Genomic DNA, 18,317 nt, shown 5'->3' on the forward strand with positions numbered 1-18,317 from the left:
CTCCGTCTAGACGGGGCTACGGTAACTACTCCGTCTAGACGGGGCTACGGTAACTACTCCGTCTAGACGGGGCTACGGTAACTACTCCGTCTAGACGGGGCTACGGTAACTACCTCCCGACATGATCCCACCCCTCGGTCTGTCCCTCCCGACGTGACCCCCCCCCCCCCCTCGGTCTGTCCCTCCCGACCGTGACCCCCCCCCCTCGGTCTGTCCCTCCGGACCGTGACACCCCCCCCCCCCCCCCCCCCCACTCAGTCTGTCCCTCCTGACTGTGACCCCCCCCCTCAGTCTGTCCCTCCTGACCGTGACCCCCCCCCCCCCCTCCTCGGTCGGTCTGTCCCTCCTCAAGCCTGGTCTTGGCTGGACAAGGTTAACATTTCATGCTTTTAAAGCAGGTATGTCAATCTCATTCCATGTAGGGCCTAGTGCCTGCTGGTCTTTCCCTTCAATTTAGACCTGGACCACCAGGTGATGGGGAGTTCCTTACTGAGACCTGGACCACCAGGTGAGGGGAGCTCCTTACTGAGACCTGGACCACCAGGTGAGGAGTTCCTTACTGAGACCTAGACAACCAGGTGAGGGGAGTTCCTTACTGAGACAACCAGGTGAGGGGAGTTCCTTACTGAGACCTAGACCACCAGGTGAGGGGAGTTCCTTACTGAGACCTGGACAACTAGGTGAGGGGAGTTCCTTACTGAGACCTAGACAACCAGGTGAGGGGAGTTCCTTACTGAGACCTGGACCACCAGGTGAGGGGTGTTCCTTACTGAGACCTGGACAACCAGGTGAGGGGAGTTCCTTACTGAGACCTGGACAACCAGGTGAGGGGTGTTCCTTACTGAGACCTAGCCAACCAGGTGAGGGGAGTTCCTTACTGAGACCTAGACAACCAGGTGAGGGGGAGTTCCTTACTGAGACCTAGCCAACCAGGTGAGGGGTGTTCCTTACTGAGACCTAGACCACCAGGTGAGGGGAGTTCCTTACTGAGACCTAGACCACCAGGTGAGGGGAGTTCCTTACTGAGACCTAGACAACCAGGTGAGGGGAGTTCCTTACTGAGACCTAGACCACCAGGTGAGGGGAGTTCCTTACTGAGACCTAGACCACCATGTGAGGGGAGTTCCTTACTGAGACCTAGACCACCAGGTGAGGGGAGTTCCTTACTGAGACCTAGACAACCAGGTGAGGGGTGTTCCTTACTGAGACTTAGACCACCAGGTGAGGGGAGTTCCTTACTGAGACCTAGACCACCAGGTGAGGGGAGTTCCTTACTGAGACCTAGACCACCAGGTGAGGGGAGTTCCTTACTGAGATCTGGACCAGCAGGTGAGGGGGAGTTCCTTACTGAGACCTGGACCAGCAGGTGAGGGGGAGTTCCTTACTGAGACCTGGACAACCAGGTGAGTGGGAGTTCCTTACTAAGACCTAGCCAACCAGGTGAGGGGGAGTTGATTACTAATTAGTGACCTTAAGTCATCAATCAAGTACAAGGGAAGAGTGAAAACCAACAGACACTCTGCCTTCCGTGGAATGAGTTTTACACGTGTGCTTTAAATGGTTTCTGATTCATGTCACTAGACAGACAGGAGTCCGAGAACAGACAAGATGTTAATTTATTTGTAGTTTGTAGGAGCTGTGAGCTTTGGCTCCAGGATAGCACATTATTGTTGGTGTGAACACACACACACCCTTATCCAACGCCATGGAGACGTGGTGATTAGTGTGTTGTGCAGAGCATGGTGTGTATGGGGGAGGGGGGGTGACAGACCTTTCATGCTGCATTACATCAATAGAAGTGAGGTGCCTCTTAAGGCGTCAGCAGACAGATTGTTTGATCCTGGCAGATCGTGGCTAGCGAGGGGGAAAACGTCTGTGCTTGCATACTTAAAATATCGTAAAAAATAAAAAAATAAAAAACAAACCAGAGAAAATAGTCCATTATTTTTTCACACTTGAGACCCTGTAGCAACAAGTACACTTCGGCTTGGCTCAAGAAGAAATTGAATGTGCTCGAACAGCTGACAAAATACCTGCCGTGTTATTACCCGGTACTCCCTGTGTAAATAGCCATGTTATTACCCGGTACTCCCTGTGTATGTAGCCATGTTATTACCCGGTACTCCCTGCGTATGTAGCCATGTTATTACCCGGTACTCCCTGCGTATGTAGCCATGTTATTACCCGGTACTCCCTGCGTATGTAGCCATGTTATTACCCGGTACTCCCTGTGTATGTAGCCATGTTAATACCCGGTACTCCCTGTGTATGTAGCCATGTTATTACCCGGTACTCCCTGCGTATATAGCCATGTTAATGCCCGGTACTCCCTGCGTATATAGCCATGTTATTGCCCGGTACTCCCTGCGTATATAGCCATGTTATTACCCGGTACTCCCTGCGTATGTAGCCATGTTATTACCCGGTACTCCCTGCATATGTAGCCATGGTATTACCCGGTACTGTTATTCGTTAGTCACTGTATTCATTCCTTGTCACTATTTTACATTTTTTAATTCATTTTATTTGTTTTCTTTAACTGCCTTGTTGGAAAAGGACCCTTTAGTCTGGCGGTCTACACCCGTTGTTGATGGAGCGTGTGACATCACACAATTCATGAGCAGCTCTTTTACTCACCCCTCTAATATTAGAACTGCTCTCCTCTCTAAATCTGTACCTCTCCTACTTATGAGTTGTCTTCTGTTCTCCCCCTCTCCCTCCATTTCCCTTCTACCGTTCCTTCACCCTCCTTCCCCCTCTCCCCCTCCCCTCTTCTCCTGCCAGCTACTGTAAAATGGTATTCTGACTCTAATCCTCAGAATGAGAGGCTTTGAATTACTTCAGGAGTGCTGTAGCTTCTTCAGCAGCGACCCAAAGTACTGCTTTACCAGCGGTGAATTTAGTGATGACATGTTCTGAACTGTAGATAGAAATACAATGAAAGGATCTGACGGTATGATTCCCTATTCTGTCTGACAGTCGATCTGCTCCAAGTCATACAATTCTATCTGAAAGGCATGTCATGGTACATGGTCCTGAATAGGCCCCAGATCATATCCCATAATATCTGGGTGTCATGACAACCAGGGGTGAAGTTAGGCCATGCACCAGGGGTGAAGTTGTTAGACTGTAGTAATATTGATGTCTCTCTCTACCTCCAGGTCGTACCCTCCTAGAGAAGTTGTTAGACTGTAGTAATATTGATGTCTCTCTCTACCTCCAGGTCGTACTCTCCTAGAGAAGTTGTTAGACTGTAGTAATATTGATGTCTCTACCTCCAGGTCGTACTCTCCTAGAGAAGTTGTTAGACTGTAGTAATATTGATGTCTCTCTCTACCTCCAGGTCGTACCCTCCTAGAGAAGTTGTTAGACTGTAGTAATATTGATGTCTCTCTCTACCTCCAGGTCGTACTCTCCTAGAGAAGTTGTTAGACTGTAGTAATATTGATGTCTCTCTCTACCTCCAGGTCGTACCCTCCTAGAGAAGTTGTTAGACTGTAGTAATATTGATGTCTCTACCTCCAGGTCGTACTCTCCTAGAGAAGTTGTTAGACTGTAGTAATATTGATGTCTCTCTCTACCTCCAGGTCGTACCCTCCTAGAGAAGTTGTTAGACTGTAGTAATATTGATGTCTCTCTCTACCTCCAGGTCGTACTCTCCTAGAGAAGTTGTTAGACTGTAGTAATATTGATGTCTCTACCTCCAGGTCGTACTCTCCTAGAGAAGTTGTTAGACTGTAGTAATATTGATGTCTCTCTCTACCTCCAGGTCGTACCCTCCTAGAGAAGTTGTTAGACTGTAGTAATATTGATGTCTCTCTCTACCTCCAGGTCGTACCCTCCTAGAGAAGTTGTTAGACTGTAGTAATATTGATGTCTCTCTCTACCTCCAGGTCGTACTCTCCTAGAGAAGTTGTTAGACTGTAGTAATATTGATGTCTCTCTCTACCTCCAGGTCGTACCCTCCTAGAGAAGTTGTTAGACTGTAGTAATATTGATGTCTCTCTCTACCTCCAGGTCGTACCCTCCTAGAGAAGTTGTTAGACTGTAGTAATATTGATGTCTCTACCTCCAGGTCGTACTCTCCTAGAGAAGTTGTTAGACTGTAGTAATATTGATGTCTCTACCTCCAGGTCGTACCCTCCTAGAGAAGTTGTTAGACTGTAGTAATATTGATGTCTCTCTCTACCTCCAGGTCGTACCCTCCTAGAGAAGTTGTTAGACTGTAGTAATATTGATGTCTCTACCTCCAGGTCGTACCCTCCTAGAGAAGTTGTTAGACTGTAGTAATATTGATGTCTCTCTCTACCTCCAGGTCGTACTCTCCTAGAGAAGTTGTTAGACTGTAGTAATATTGATGTCTCTCTCTACCTCCAGGTCGTACTCTCCTAGAGAAGTTGTTAGACTGTAGTAATATTGATGTCTCTACCTCCAGGTCGTACCCTCCTAGAGAAGTTGTTAGACTGTAGTAATATTGATGTCTCTCTCTACCTCCAGGTCGTACTCTCCTAGAGAAGTTGTTAGACTGTAGTAATATTGATGTCTCTACCTCCAGGTCGTACTCTCCTAGAGAAGTTGTTAGACTGTAGTAATATTGATGTCTCTCTCTACCTCCAGGTCGTACTCTCCTAGAGAAGTTGTTAGACTGTAGTAATATTGATGTCTCTCTCTACCTCCAGGTCGTACTCTCCTAGAGAAGTTGTTAGACTGTAGTAATATTGATGTCTCTCTCTACCTCCAGGTCGTACTCTCCTAGAGAAGTTGTTAGACTGTAGTAATATTGATGTCTCTCTCTACCTCCAGGTCGTACCCTCCTAGAGAAGTTGTTAGACGGTAGTAATATTGATGTCTCTACCTCCAGGTCGTACTCTCCTAGAGAAGTTGTTAGACTGTAGTAATATTGATGTCTCTCTCTACCTCCAGGTCGTACTCTCCTAGAGAAGTTGTTAGACTGTAGTAATATTGATGTCTCTACCTCCAGGTCGTACCCTCCTAGAGAAGTTGTTAGACGGTAGTAATATTGATGTCTCTACCTCCAGGTCGTACTCTCCTAGAGAAGTTGTTAGACTGTAGTAATATTGATGTCTCTCTCTACCTCCAGGTCGTACTCTCCTAGAGAAGTTGTTAGACTGTAGTAATATTGATGTCTCTCTCTACCTCCAGGTCGTACCCTCCTAGAGAAGTTGTTAGACTGTAGTAATATTGATGTCTCTACCTCCAGGTCGTACTCTCCTAGAGAAGTTGTTAGACTGTAGTAATATTGATGTCTCTCTCTACCTCCAGGTCGTACTCTCCTAGAGAAGTTGTTAGACTGTAGTAATATTGATGTCTCTCTCTACCTCCAGGTCGTACCCTCCTGGAGAAGTTGTTAGACTGTAGTAATATTGATGTCTCTCTCTACCTCCAGGTCGTACCCTCCTAGAGAAGTTGTTAGACTGTAGTAATATTGATGTCTCTACCTCCAGGTCGTACTCTCCTAGAGAAGTTGTTAGACTGTAGTAATATTGATGTCTCTCTCTACCTCCAGGTCGTACCCTCCTAGAGAAGTTGTTAGACTGTAGTAATATTGATGTCTCTCTCTACCTCCAGGTCGTACTCTCCTAGAGAAGTTGTTAGACTGTAGTAATATTGATGTCTCTACCTCCAGGTCGTACCCTCCTAGAGAAGTTGTTAGACTGTAGTAATATTGATGTCTCTCTCTACCTCCAGGTCGTACCCTCCTAGAGAAGTTGTTAGACTGTAGTAATATTGATGTCTCTACCTCCAGGTCGTACTCTCCTAGAGAAGTTGTTAGACTGTAGTAATATTGATGTCTCTCTCTACCTCCAGGTCGTACTCTCCTAGAGAAGTTGTTAGACTGTAGTAATATTGATGTCTCTCTCTACCTCCAGGTCGTACTCTCCTAGAGAAGTTGTTAGACTGTAGTAATATTGATGTCTCTCTCTACCTCCAGGTCGTACCCTCCTAGAGAAGTTGTTAGACTGTAGTAATATTGATGTCTCTACCTCCAGGTCGTTCTCTCCTAGAGAAGTTGTTAGACTGTAGTAATATTGATGTCTCTCTCTACCTCCAGGTCGTACTCTCCTAGAGAAGTTGTTAGACTGTAGTAATATTGATGTCTCTACCTCCAGGTCGTTCTCTCCTAGAGAAGTTGTTAGACTGTAGTAATATTGATGTCTCTACCTCCAGGTCGTACTCTCCTAGAGAAGTTGTTAGACTGTAGTAATATTGATGTCTCTACCTCCAGGTCGTACTCTCCTAGAGAAGTTGTTAGACTGTAGTAATATTGATGTCTCTCTCTACCTCCAGGTCGTACCCTCCTAGAGAAGTTGTTAGACTGTAGTAATATTGATGTCTCTCTCTACCTCCAGGTCGTACCCTCCTAGAGAAGTTGTTAGACTGTAGTAATATTGATGTCTCTACCTCCAGGTCGTACTCTCCTAGAGAAGTTGTTAGACTGTAGTAATATTGATGTCTCTACCTCCAGGTCGTACCCTCCTAGAGAAGTTGTTAGACTGTAGTAATATTGATGTCTCTACCTCCAGGTCGTACCCTCCTAGAGAAGTTGTTAGACGGTAGTAATATTGATGTCTCTACCTCCAGGTCGTACTCTCCTAGAGAAGTTGTTAGACTGTAGTAATATTGATGTCTCTACCTCCAGGTCGTACCCTCCTAGAGAAGTTGTTAGACGGTAGTAATATTGATGTCTCTACCTCCAGGTCGTACTCTCCTAGAGAAGTTGTTAGACTGTAGTAATATTGATGTCTCTCTCTACCTCCAGGTCGTACTCTCCTAGAGAAGTTGTTAGACTGTAGTAATATTGATGTCTCTCTCTACCTCCAGGTCGTACTCTCCTAGAGAAGTTGTTAGACTGTAGTAATATTGATGTCTCTCTCTACCTCCAGGTCGTACCCTCCTAGAGAAGTTGTTAGACTGTAGTAATATTGATGTCTCTACCTCCAGGTCGTACTCTCCTAGAGAAGTTGTTAGACTGTAGTAATATTGATGTCTCTCTCTACCTCCAGGTCGTACCCTCCTAGAGAAGTTGTTAGACTGTAGTAATATTGATGTCTCTACCTCCAGGTCGTACTCTCCTAGAGAAGTTGTTAGACTGTAGTAATATTGATGTCTCTCTCTACCTCCAGGTCGTACCCTCCTGGAGAAGTTGTTAGACTGTAGTAATATTGATGTCTCTCTCTACCTCCAGGTCGTACCCTCCTAGAGAAGTTGTTAGACTGTAGTAATATTGATGTCTCTCTCTACCTCCAGGTCGTACTCTCCTAGAGAAGTTGTTAGACTGTAGTAATATTGATGTCTCTACCTCCAGGTCGTACTCTCCTAGAGAAGTTGTTAGACTGTAGTAATATTGATGTCTCTCTCTACCTCCAGGTCGTACCCTCCTAGAGAAGTTGTTAGACTGTAGTAATATTGATGTCTGTCTCTACCTCCAGGTCGTACCCTCCTAGAGAAGTTGTTAGACTGTAGTAATATTGATGTCTCTCTCTACCTCCAGGTCGTACCCTCCTAGAGAAGTTGTTAGACTGTAGTAATATTGATGTCTGTCTCTACCTCCAGGTCGTACCCTCCTAGAGAAGTTGTTAGACTGTAGTAATATTGATGTCTCTCTCTACCTCCAGGTCGTACCCTCCTAGAGAAGTTGTTAGACTGTAGTAATATTGATGTCTCTCTCTACCTCCAGGTCGTACCCTCCTAGAGAAGTTGTTAGACTGTAGTAATATTGATGTCTCTCTCTACCTCCAGGTCGTACCCTCCTAGAGAAGTTATTCCTACAGCAGGAAGATGCCCAGCCAGAGGAGGCTGAGAAGCTGTGTTCTAGGATTCTGGCCATGGGGCTGTTACTACCCTTCACTGACTGCTTCAGAGAGACAATAGGAGGGTCCAACCCACAACTCGCTGCGCCATGCAAATTCCACGTGAGTGTCATATCCTAACCCCATGTCCCAACCCTGTTCCTGGAGAGCTTCCTTCCTGTAGGTTTTAACTCCAACCCTGTTCCTGGAGAGATACCCTCCTGTAGGTTTTAACTCCAACCCTGTTCCTGGAGAGAGACCCTCCTGTAGGTTTTAACTCCAACCCTGTTCCTGGAGAGAGGCCCTCCTGTAGGTTTTAACTCCAACCCTGTTCCTGGAGAGAGACCCTCCTGTAGGTTTTAACTCCAACCCTGTTCCTGGAGAGATACCGTCCTGTAGGTTTTAACTCCAACCCTGTTCCTGGAGAGATACCCTCCTGTAGGTTTTAACTCCAACCCTGTTCCTGGAGAGATACCCTCCTGTAGGTTTTAACTCCAACCCTGTTCCTAGAGAGAGACCCTCCTGTAGGTTTTAACTCCAACCCTGTTCCTGGAGAGAGACCCTCCTGTAGGTTTTAACTCCAACCCTGTTCCTGGAGAGAAACCCTCCTGTAGGTTTTAACTCCGACCCTGTTCCTGGAGAGAGACCCTCCTGGAGGTTTTAACTCCGACCCTGTTCCTGGAGAGAGACCCTCCTGTAGGTTTTAACTCCAACCCTGTTCCTGGAGAGAGACCCTCCTGTAGGTTTTAACTCCAACCCTGTTCCTGGAGAGAGACCCTCCTGTAGGTTTTAACTCCAACCCTGTTCCTGGAGAGAGACCCTCCTGTAGGTTTTAACTCCAACCCTGTTCCTGGAGAGAGACCCTCCTGTAGGTTTTAACTCCAACCCTGTTCCTGGAGAGAGACCCTCCTGTAGGTTTTAACTCCAACCCTGTTCCTGGAGAGATACCCTCCTGTAGGTTTTAACTCCAACCCTGTTCCTGGAGAGAAACTCTCCTGTAGGTTTACACTCCAACCCCAGTTGTAACTTACCTGAATCTACTTAATTATTAGGATCAGGTTCGCTAGATTAGGTTTGGAGCAGGACAGGTACCAGAGATCAGGGCCCACTGTTACATCAACTCTATTGTTCCATGTAGCAAATTAAACTCTGATCAGAGATCAGGGCCCACTGTTACATCAACTCTATTGTTCCATGTAGCAAATTAAACTCTGATCAGAGATCAGGGCCCACTGTTACATCAACTCTATTGTTCCATGTAGCAAATTAAACTCTGATCAGAGATCAGGGCCCACTGTTACATCAACTCTATTGTTCCATGTAGCAAATTAAACTCTGATCAGAGATCAGGGCCCACTGTTACCTCAACTCTATTGTTCCATGTAGCAAATTAAACTCTGATCTGAGGTCAGGGCCCACTGTTACATCAACTATATTGTTCCATGTAGCAAATTAAACTCTGATCTGAGGTCAGGGCCCACTGTTACATCAACTCTATTGTTCCATGTAGCAAATTAACCTCTGATCTGAGGTCAGGGCCCACTGTTACATCAACTCTATTGTTCCATGTAGCAAATTAAACTCTGATCTGAGGTCAGGGCCCACTGTTACTTCCTGAGTGGCGCAGCAGTCTAAGGCACTGCATCTGAGGCCTTCACTACAGTCTCTGGTTCGAATCCAGGCTGTATCACATCCGGCTGTGATTGGGAGTCCCATAGGGCGGCGCACAATTGGCCCAGCATTGTCCAGGTTTGGCCGGGGTAGGCCGTCATTGTAAATAAGAATTTATGGTTAACTGACTTGCCTCGTTAAATAAATAAAGTTACATCAATTTTATTGTATTCTGTTCCATGTAGCTAATTTAAAAACAAATGCTCGTGTCACAGCAATAATCAAGTGAATTAATTAAATGTAATATGTCCATTAAATTGAATCATTGTTTAGAGTACTATAGTATATACCTAATAACTTTTTGTTTGTTTGTTAATTCATGTTTATTATGAGGTAAATCCATGCAATGCTGCTGTTCCTACCATCGCTAATCTGATAATTGGCAGTTATGGTCCCATTGTGTTGATATGTTAGACAGTAACTATCCCCCTGGTTCATTATGTTAGACAGTAAATATCCCCCTGGTTCAGTATGTTAGACAGTAAATATCCCCCTGGTTCAGTATATTAGACAGTAAATATCCCCCTGGTTCAGTATGTTAGACAGTAAATATCCCCCTGGTTCAGTCCCATTGTGTTGATATGCAGTATGTTAGACAGTAACTATCCCCCTGGTTCAGTCCCATTGTGTTGATATGCAGTATGTTAGACAGTAACTATCCCCCTGGTTCAGTATGTTAGACAGTAAATATCCCCCTGGTTCAGTATGTTAGACAGTAACTATCCCCCTGGTTCAGTATGTTAGACAGTAAATATCCCCCTGGTTCAGTCCCATTGTGTTGATATGTTAGACAGTAACTATCCCCCTGGTTCAGTATGTTAGACAGTAAATATCCCCCTGGTTCAGTCCCATTGTGTTGATATGTTAGACAGTAACTATCCCCCTGGTTCAGTATGTTAGACAGTAAATATCCCCCTGGTTCAGTCCCATTGTGTTGATATGTTAGACAGTAACTATCCCCCTGGTTCAGTATGTTAGACAGTAACTATCCCCCTGGTTCAGTATGTTAGACAGTAAATATTCCCCTGGTTCAGTCCCATTGTGTTCATATGTTAGACAGTAACTATCCCCCTGGTTCAGTATGTTAGACAGTAACTATCCCCCTGGTTCAGTATGTTAGACAGTAACTATCCCCCTGGTTCAGTATGTTAGACAGTAACTATCCCCCTGGTTCAGTATGTTAGACAGTAAATATCCCCCTGGTTCAGTCCCATTGTGTTGATATGTTAGACAGTAACTATCCCCCTGGTTCAGTATGTTAGACAGTAAATATCCCCCTGGTTCAGTCCCATTGTGTTGATATGTTAGACAGTAACTATCCCCCTGGTTCAGTATGTTAGACAGTAACTATCCCCCTGGTTCAGTATGTTAGACAGTAAATATCCCCCTGGTTCAGTCCCATTGTGTTGATATGTTAGACAGTAACTATCCCCCTGGTTCAGTATGTTAGACAGTAACTATCCCCCTGGTTCAGTATGTTAGACAGTAAATATTCCCCTGGTTCAGTCCCATTGTGTTGATATGTTAGACAGTAACTATCCCCCTGGTTCAGTATGTTAGACAGTAAATATCCCCCTGGTTCAGTATGTTAGACAGTAAATATCCCCCTGGTTCAGTCCCATTGTGTTGATATGCAGTATGTTAGACAGTAACTATCCCACTGGTTCAGTCCCATTGTGTTGATATGCAGTATGTTAGACAGTAAATATCCCCCTGGTTCAGTATGTTAGACAGTAAATATCCCCCTGGTTCAGTATGTTAGACAGTAACTATCCCCCTGGTTCAGTCCCATTGTGTTGATATGCAGTATGTTAGACAGTAACTATCCCCCTGGTACAGTATGTTAGACAGTAACTATCCCCCTGGTTCAGTCCCATTGTGTTGGTATGTTAGACAGTAAATATCCCCCTGGTTCAGTATGTTAGACAGTAATTATCCCCCTGGTTCAGTCCCATTGTGTTGATATGCAGTATGTTAGACAGTAAATATCCCCCTGGTTCAGTCATCCCATTGTGTTGATATGCAGTATGTTAGACAGTAACTATCCCCCTGGTTCAGTCCCATTGTGTTGGTATGTTAGACAGTAAATATCCCCCTGGTTCAGTCATCCCATTGTGTTGGTATGCAGTATGTTAGACAGTAAATATCCCCCTGGTTCAGTCCCATTGTGTTGGTATTTTAGACAGTAAATATCCCCCTGGTTCAGTATGTTAGACAGTAAATATCCCCCTGGTTCAGTCCCATTGTGTTGGTATGCAGTATGTTAGACAGTAACTATCCCCCTGGTTCAGTATGTTAGACAGTAAATACCCCCTGGTTCAGTCCCATTGTGTTGGTATTTTAGACAGTAAATATCCCCCTGGTTCAGTATGTTAGACAGTAAATATCCCCCTGGTTCCGTCCCATTGTGTTGATATGCAGTATGTTAGACAGTAACTATCCCCCTGGTTCAGTCCCATTGTGTTGATATGTAGTATGTTAGACAGTAAATGCCCACCTGGTTCAGTCCCATTGTGTTATTACAGTATCTCTTGAGGGACCAGCCTCTTGGCTAGCTGTTGGTACTAGCCTCCTGGCTAGCTGTTGATACAGTGTCTCTCTGGAGGGACTAGCCTCCTGGCTAGCTTTTGGTACAGTGTTTCTCTGGAGGGACTAGCCTCCTGGCTTGCTGTTGGTACAGTGTCTCTCTGGAGGGACTAGCCTCCTGGCTAGCTGTTGGTACAGTGTCTCTCTGGAGGGACCAGCCTCCTGGCTAGCTGTTGGTACAGTGTCTCTCTGGAGGGACCAGCCTCCTGGCTAGCTGTTGGTACAGTGTCTCTCTGGAGGGACCAGCCTCCTGGCTAGCTGTTGGTACAGTGTCTCTCTGGAGGGACCAGCCTCCTGGCTAGCTGTTGGTACAGTGTCTCTCTGGAGGTGCCAGCCTCCTGGCTAGCTTTTGGTACAGTCTCTCTGGAGGGACCAGCCTCCTGGCTAGCTGTTGGTACAGTGTCTCTCTGGAGGGACCAGCCTCCTGGCTAGCTGTTGGTACAGTGTCTCTCTGGAGGGACCAGCCTCCTGGCTAGCTGTTGGTACAGTGTCTCTCTGGAGGGACCAGCCTCCTGGCTAGCTGTTGGTACAGTGTCTCTCTGGAGGGACTAGCCTCCAGGCTAGCTGTTGGTACAGTGTCTCTCTGGAGGGACCAGCCTCCTGGCTAGCTGTTGGTACAGTGTCTCTCTGGAGGGACCAGCCTCCTGGCTAGCTGTTGGTACAGTGTGCCTCTGGAGGGACAAGCCTCCTGGCTAGCTGTGTGAACACTGCACTGCTGCATGTTGTAGCAATAACAGAGAATGACAGCACGTCTGCGCTCCCTCCCTGCCTGACTCATGTGCTCCTCAGAGGTATACAAATGTGACCGGTTTCAGATTGTAGCCTGATGTCCTAATCTGGTCATGGGAACACTAAGGCAAAGTGTAGTTGATTACAGACAGGAAAGGACGGTGCAGGGCAGCTCTCAGGCTTTGACCTGTGAATATATGATCGTTCTTTGCCCCTGCCCTCCATCTCTCCCCTCTCCTCCCTGTGCAGCACAGAGCAGCAGTATAGAGAAGGAGAAAGCATAGTCATAAAGCAACCTGATCTGACTGCAAGCTGCCCCATCAGCCTGTGCAAAACCCTGTGACTAGCCTGAAGCTACAAGAACAGCAGGGAGAAGAGACCAGTCCACTATATCAGGATCTCTGAGGATGAACCTGGTCAGAGTTACCATGAGAACAGGAGGGAGAAGAGACCCACTATATCAGGCTCTCTGAGGATGAACTGGTCAGAGTTACCATGAGAACAGGAGGGAGAAGAGACCAGTCCACTATATCAGGCTCTCTGAGGATGGACTGGTCAGAGTTACCATGAGAACAGGAGGGAGAAGAGACCCACTATATCAGGCTCTGAGGATGGACTGGTCAGAGTTACCATGAGAACAGCAGGGAGAAGAGACCCACTATATCAGGCTCTCTGAGGATGGACTGGTCAGAGTTACCATGAGAACAGCAGGGAGAAGAGACCCACTATATCAGGCTCTCTGAGGATGGACTGGTCAGAGTTACCATGAGAACAGCAGGGAGAAGAGACCCACTATATCAGGCTCTCTGAGGATGGACTGGTCAGAGTTACCATGAGAACAGCAGGGAGAAGAGACCCACTATATCAGGCTCTGAGGATGGACTGGTCAGAGTTACCATGAGAACAGCAGGGAGAAGAGACCCACTATATCAGGCTCTCTGAGGATGGACTGGTCAGAGTTACCATGAGAACAGGAGGGGAGGGCAGCGACGCCCAATGTTTCTGGGGATGGACTGGTCAGAGTTACCATGAGAACAGCAGGGGAGGGCAGCGACGCCCAGTGTTTCTGGGGACTGCTGCAGTTTCACAGAGGATGCAGCATCTTAGAGAGTTTCAGGATCACAGACCGGTGAACGGGAAGAAGTGCCAGCCTGGCAGTAACTCACTGCATTGTCAGAAGAGGAACAGAGGACAGCAGAGCAGAGGGAAAAATACCACCGTTTACAACCCTGAGAAAAAAAACACCACCGTTTACCACCTCGAGGGATTTGTTGATTTTATTTTTCTTAAATGCAAACTCCACATTTTCCCTCAGCGTTCCTGGTGATAATGGAATACCTACATGTTCCTAACAGGAGTGGTGCAGAGAGCTGATTCCAGAGGCAATGCGCCATAAAATGGAATATTCTGTCCAGGAACTGACAGATTAAAGCGGACAAGGACATGGCGAATATGTCAGAGTCAGGCGTAGAGACCGATGGGAGCTTTTCCTCCTCCTCCCTGGCTCTAGCTAATGATGATGTGGGGGCCTCTGAGTGTGTGGTGCTGTCTCAGGTTCCTGAGCTAGTCCGAGAGCTACTAACCATCAACGGCCAGGGAAGAGGGGAGGAGAGGGAGAGGAGACTGGACCTAGCATGGCTCAAACTCAAACAGACCGTCCGGAGGAAATGCAACCTGTTTGAGCACCTGCAGGTTAGCATGGGAGCAATATGCACAAGGCTGTGTCTCTGTCCCAAGTACGGTAGCACCCTATTCCCTATGTAGTGCACTACTTTTGACCAGGGGCCATTTGGGACAGGTCCTGTTGTTCTTCGATCTAACATGGTTGAGTACACACGGCGTGTGATGTCACTGAGCGGTCATGGACTGTTTCCGTTGAGTTTTGCATCTGAAATGGGATTTGTCCATGTGATTGGTAGACATATGATTGTAGAATGAATAATGACACCCTATTCCCTATATAGTGCACTACTGTAGACCAGAATGGTACCCTATTCCCTATATAGTGCACTACTGTAGACCAGAATGGTGCCCTATTCCCTATATAGTGCACTACTGTAGACCAGAATGGTACCCTATTCCCTATATAGTGCACTACTGTAGACCAGAATGGTACCCTATTCCCTATATAGTGCACTACTGTAGACCAGAATGGCACCCTATTCCCTTTATAGTGCACTACTTTAGACCAGGACCCATAGTGCACTAAATAGGGAATAACATAGTACATGGGATTGATTTTAAGAAATTTGGCCTAATTAATTTTATTATGGATTTTCTATTCTGAGAAAAACAAACTTTCAGGGTTTCCGTTAAGATGGCGTGGAAAATATGGCACTGTACAACGTGACGGTCGGGAGTAGGCTACAGTATAAGAGGACTGGAGGACTCTATATTAATGTCTAAGAGGCATAACATTTCCACACCCTAATTGTAGTCTAACCAATACTCATTTCGCCTATGGTAGGCCAACAGTATATCTAAAAATGTATTTTTTTCAATGACTTGACTCTCCGCCAATAATTACATTTAGAGGATTTGAGGATTCTAAATTAATATCGAAGGGGCATTTTCTGTCAGATATTCTCACAGATCCTAAGGGGCTTTTATATAATTCTAAATTAATATCGAAGGGGCATTTTCTGTCAGATATTCTCACAGATCCTAAGGGGCTTTTATATAATTCTAAATTAATATCGAAGGGGCATTTTCTGTTAGGATCTGTGAGAATATCTAAGGGGCTTCTTAATAAATAATAATCGCTTTGTTTAAAAAGTAACTATTTTGGAGATTTTATTTTCATTTAACCTCGAGTGAGCGAGGGGGGAAAAAGGCAGTTCTTGAACATGGGGTGAGACATTCTCACTAATTTGTAAATAAAGCCAGTTTGTTATTTAGAATGATTTATTTCTGGAGAAACTTAATTATTTAGCAGACATCACTTGCTTATATTCAGTGAACACATATCTTAAGAATAGAAGGCTATATTTAACAATATTTGAGATTATTTTTATTTATATTTTAAATGACGGTGATCGATTGTAATCTGAATAAAGGCCAAAATAATATTTATAAAGGCCAAAATAATATTTATTAAGGCCAAAATAATATTTATTAAGGCCAAAATATAGCCCTGCTAATAGCCATAATGACGCTGTACAACGTGACCGTGTGTTTGAAAGTTTTTTCCAGTAAGCAACAATTTCTTTTGCCTTCATTGGACAACTTTGTTCCAATATTTCTGTAGTTCAGTTATATTTATTCCCATAGTAATTCATTATGGATCCATAACTAAATAAACATCTGCATTTTGAAAGATTATTTTATTAACGAAAGCATAAAGATGCTGCTGAAGAAATACAGCACTGTACAGTATATGCTTTTAAATATGAATAATAAAGCATTTTGAAGATGGAAGCCACCTGCATTTGTTTATTAGGCGACTGTGACAAGTAAACACAGCCTACATTACATACTGTAGTAACCATGAAAAGTACCTAATTCCTTACGTAAGGGAGAGCAGGCCATGTCCAGACTTTCTCGGTGACCTCAAGTACCTTCAATAATTGCTGTACTAGAGAATTCGGGCACGTGGGAGACCGGGGTTCAATTCCCCGATGGAGAGAAGGGAGTAGGCTGTCCTTGTAAATAAGAATGTGTTCCTGATTCCATGTGGTGTTATTTCATCGTTGTAATGTCGTCACTATTATTCTACAATGTAGAAAATGGTAAAAAATAAATAAATCCTGGAATGAGTAGGTGTCTAAACTTTTGACTGGTACTTGCTTAATTCTGATTTAATATTATGGTGTTTCTATTCCAAGAAAAACTAAAAACCCTCTGGGTTTCTGTTAGGATGGAACGGATAATAAGGCGCTGTACAACGTGATGGTCGGCAGTACTGGGCTATTTAGCTGAAGGATCCCAATGTTGTGCTGGCAGGGCACGTGGGAGACCGGGGTTCAATTCCCCGACTGGGAGGAAGGGGTAGGCTGTCCTTGTAAATTAGAATTTGTTCTTAACGGACTTTCCAAGTTAAATAAAGTTTACACGAAGAGCAGAGAAGAGCACATTTCTACACCCTAATATTCTAATTCTAGTCTAACCAAAACCCAAAAGGATATTAAGTGAAAATATAAATCTCATTGATTTATCAAGACCAGTCCCCATGCTGTTTCTCAGAGCAGCGCAAAACAATCCTGAGAGAAAATAATTGTAGGTTAACTGCTTCAAATCCTACTGCTTCAAATCCTACTGCTTCAAATCCTACTGCTTCAAATCCTACTGCTTCAAATCGTACTGCTTCAAATCGTACTGCTTCTAACTTCAATATGCTCTTTAAATAAATAAGACCACCACTTTTAACAGCACATTACTCAACACTAGTGAGACTCATGTCGCCTACAGTATATGGGAAAATATGACCTGACTCTCCGCCAATAACTACATAGAGAGGATTGAAGGATATTTCTGTAGTTCAGTGATATTTAGGACCCATAACTAAATCAACATAGGCATTTTGAAATAGTATTTTTATCATTCTTTTATTAATGAACGCATGAAGATGCCATTATTAGTGACATTGTTTTAGTTTGAACGTACAGACGGGCACTAAGAACAGAACAGCAGGAACGTTTCCCTAGTCAGCGCCGTTATTAGTGCAATGCACCTTAAATATGATGGAGATTTCGTTTTCAAATGAGCAAGAAAATGGGGTGAGACACTGTTACTAATTTGTAAATAAAGCCAGTTTGTTATTTATAATTATGTTTTTAGAGGGAGAAAACTTAAACCTACAGTCATCTCATGGGTCTCCCAGTCAAGGCTGGCACGGGTATTGAACCAGCATCTGTAGCAACACAGCTTGCACCGTTGCGTCACTCAGGCGCTGTACAACGTGACCGGTCGGGAGTGGCCTGCTACTGCTACTGCTACTGCTACTGCTACTACTACTACTACAACTACTACTACTACTGCTACTGCTACAGTAAGAGAGAGATAATCCTAACAAATAAAATAATTAAAACCTTAGTGTAACAACAGTTTTTAGTAAGTAATACTGAAGTCGTGCACAATTATCAGTTTCTATTGAGGTTTATGTCACCCATTAATTGTCAGAGACACAGTAGGACCCAAAAGCATAGTCAGTGCTCTAACTCCCCCTGGTGGTGGTCTGGAGCAATGAAGTGGTGACGCAGGATACCCTACTATACCACACATTACCTCTATCTCCCCCTGGTGGTGGTCTGGAGCAATGAAGTGGTGACGCAGGGTACCGTATTAAACCACAAATTACCTCTAAGTCCCACGGCGTAAGCTCGCAACTTTTAAAGGAGGAACCACAGTCCTATTGTTCTCTTACAGCATTATCTCCTATGTTCTATTGCTCCATTACAGCATTATCTCGTATGTTCTATTGCCCCATTACAGCATTATCTCCTTTGCCATATTGTCCTCTTACAGCATTATCTCCTTTGCCATATTGTCCTCTTACAGCATTATCTCCTTTGCCATATTGTC

The 18,317-nt window shown here is 44.8% G+C and overlaps 1 protein-coding gene across 1 annotated transcript in view; it reads left to right on the forward strand.

Moving 5' to 3' along the window:
• The window catches only part of LOC139571658 (formin-2-like), a 165,766-nt gene that overhangs the window by 9,084 nt on the left and 138,365 nt on the right, over positions 1-18,317 (forward strand). Inside the window, exon 3 of the mRNA XM_071394732.1 lies at positions 7,762-7,934. Coding sequence (XP_071250833.1) covers positions 7,762-7,934 — 173 coding nt within the window. The remainder of the gene's footprint in view (positions 1-7,761; positions 7,935-18,317) is intronic.

This window comes from Salvelinus alpinus, chromosome 3 (assembly GCF_045679555.1).
Source record: "Salvelinus alpinus chromosome 3, SLU_Salpinus.1, whole genome shotgun sequence".
NCBI lineage: Eukaryota > Metazoa > Chordata > Actinopteri > Salmoniformes > Salmonidae > Salvelinus > Salvelinus alpinus.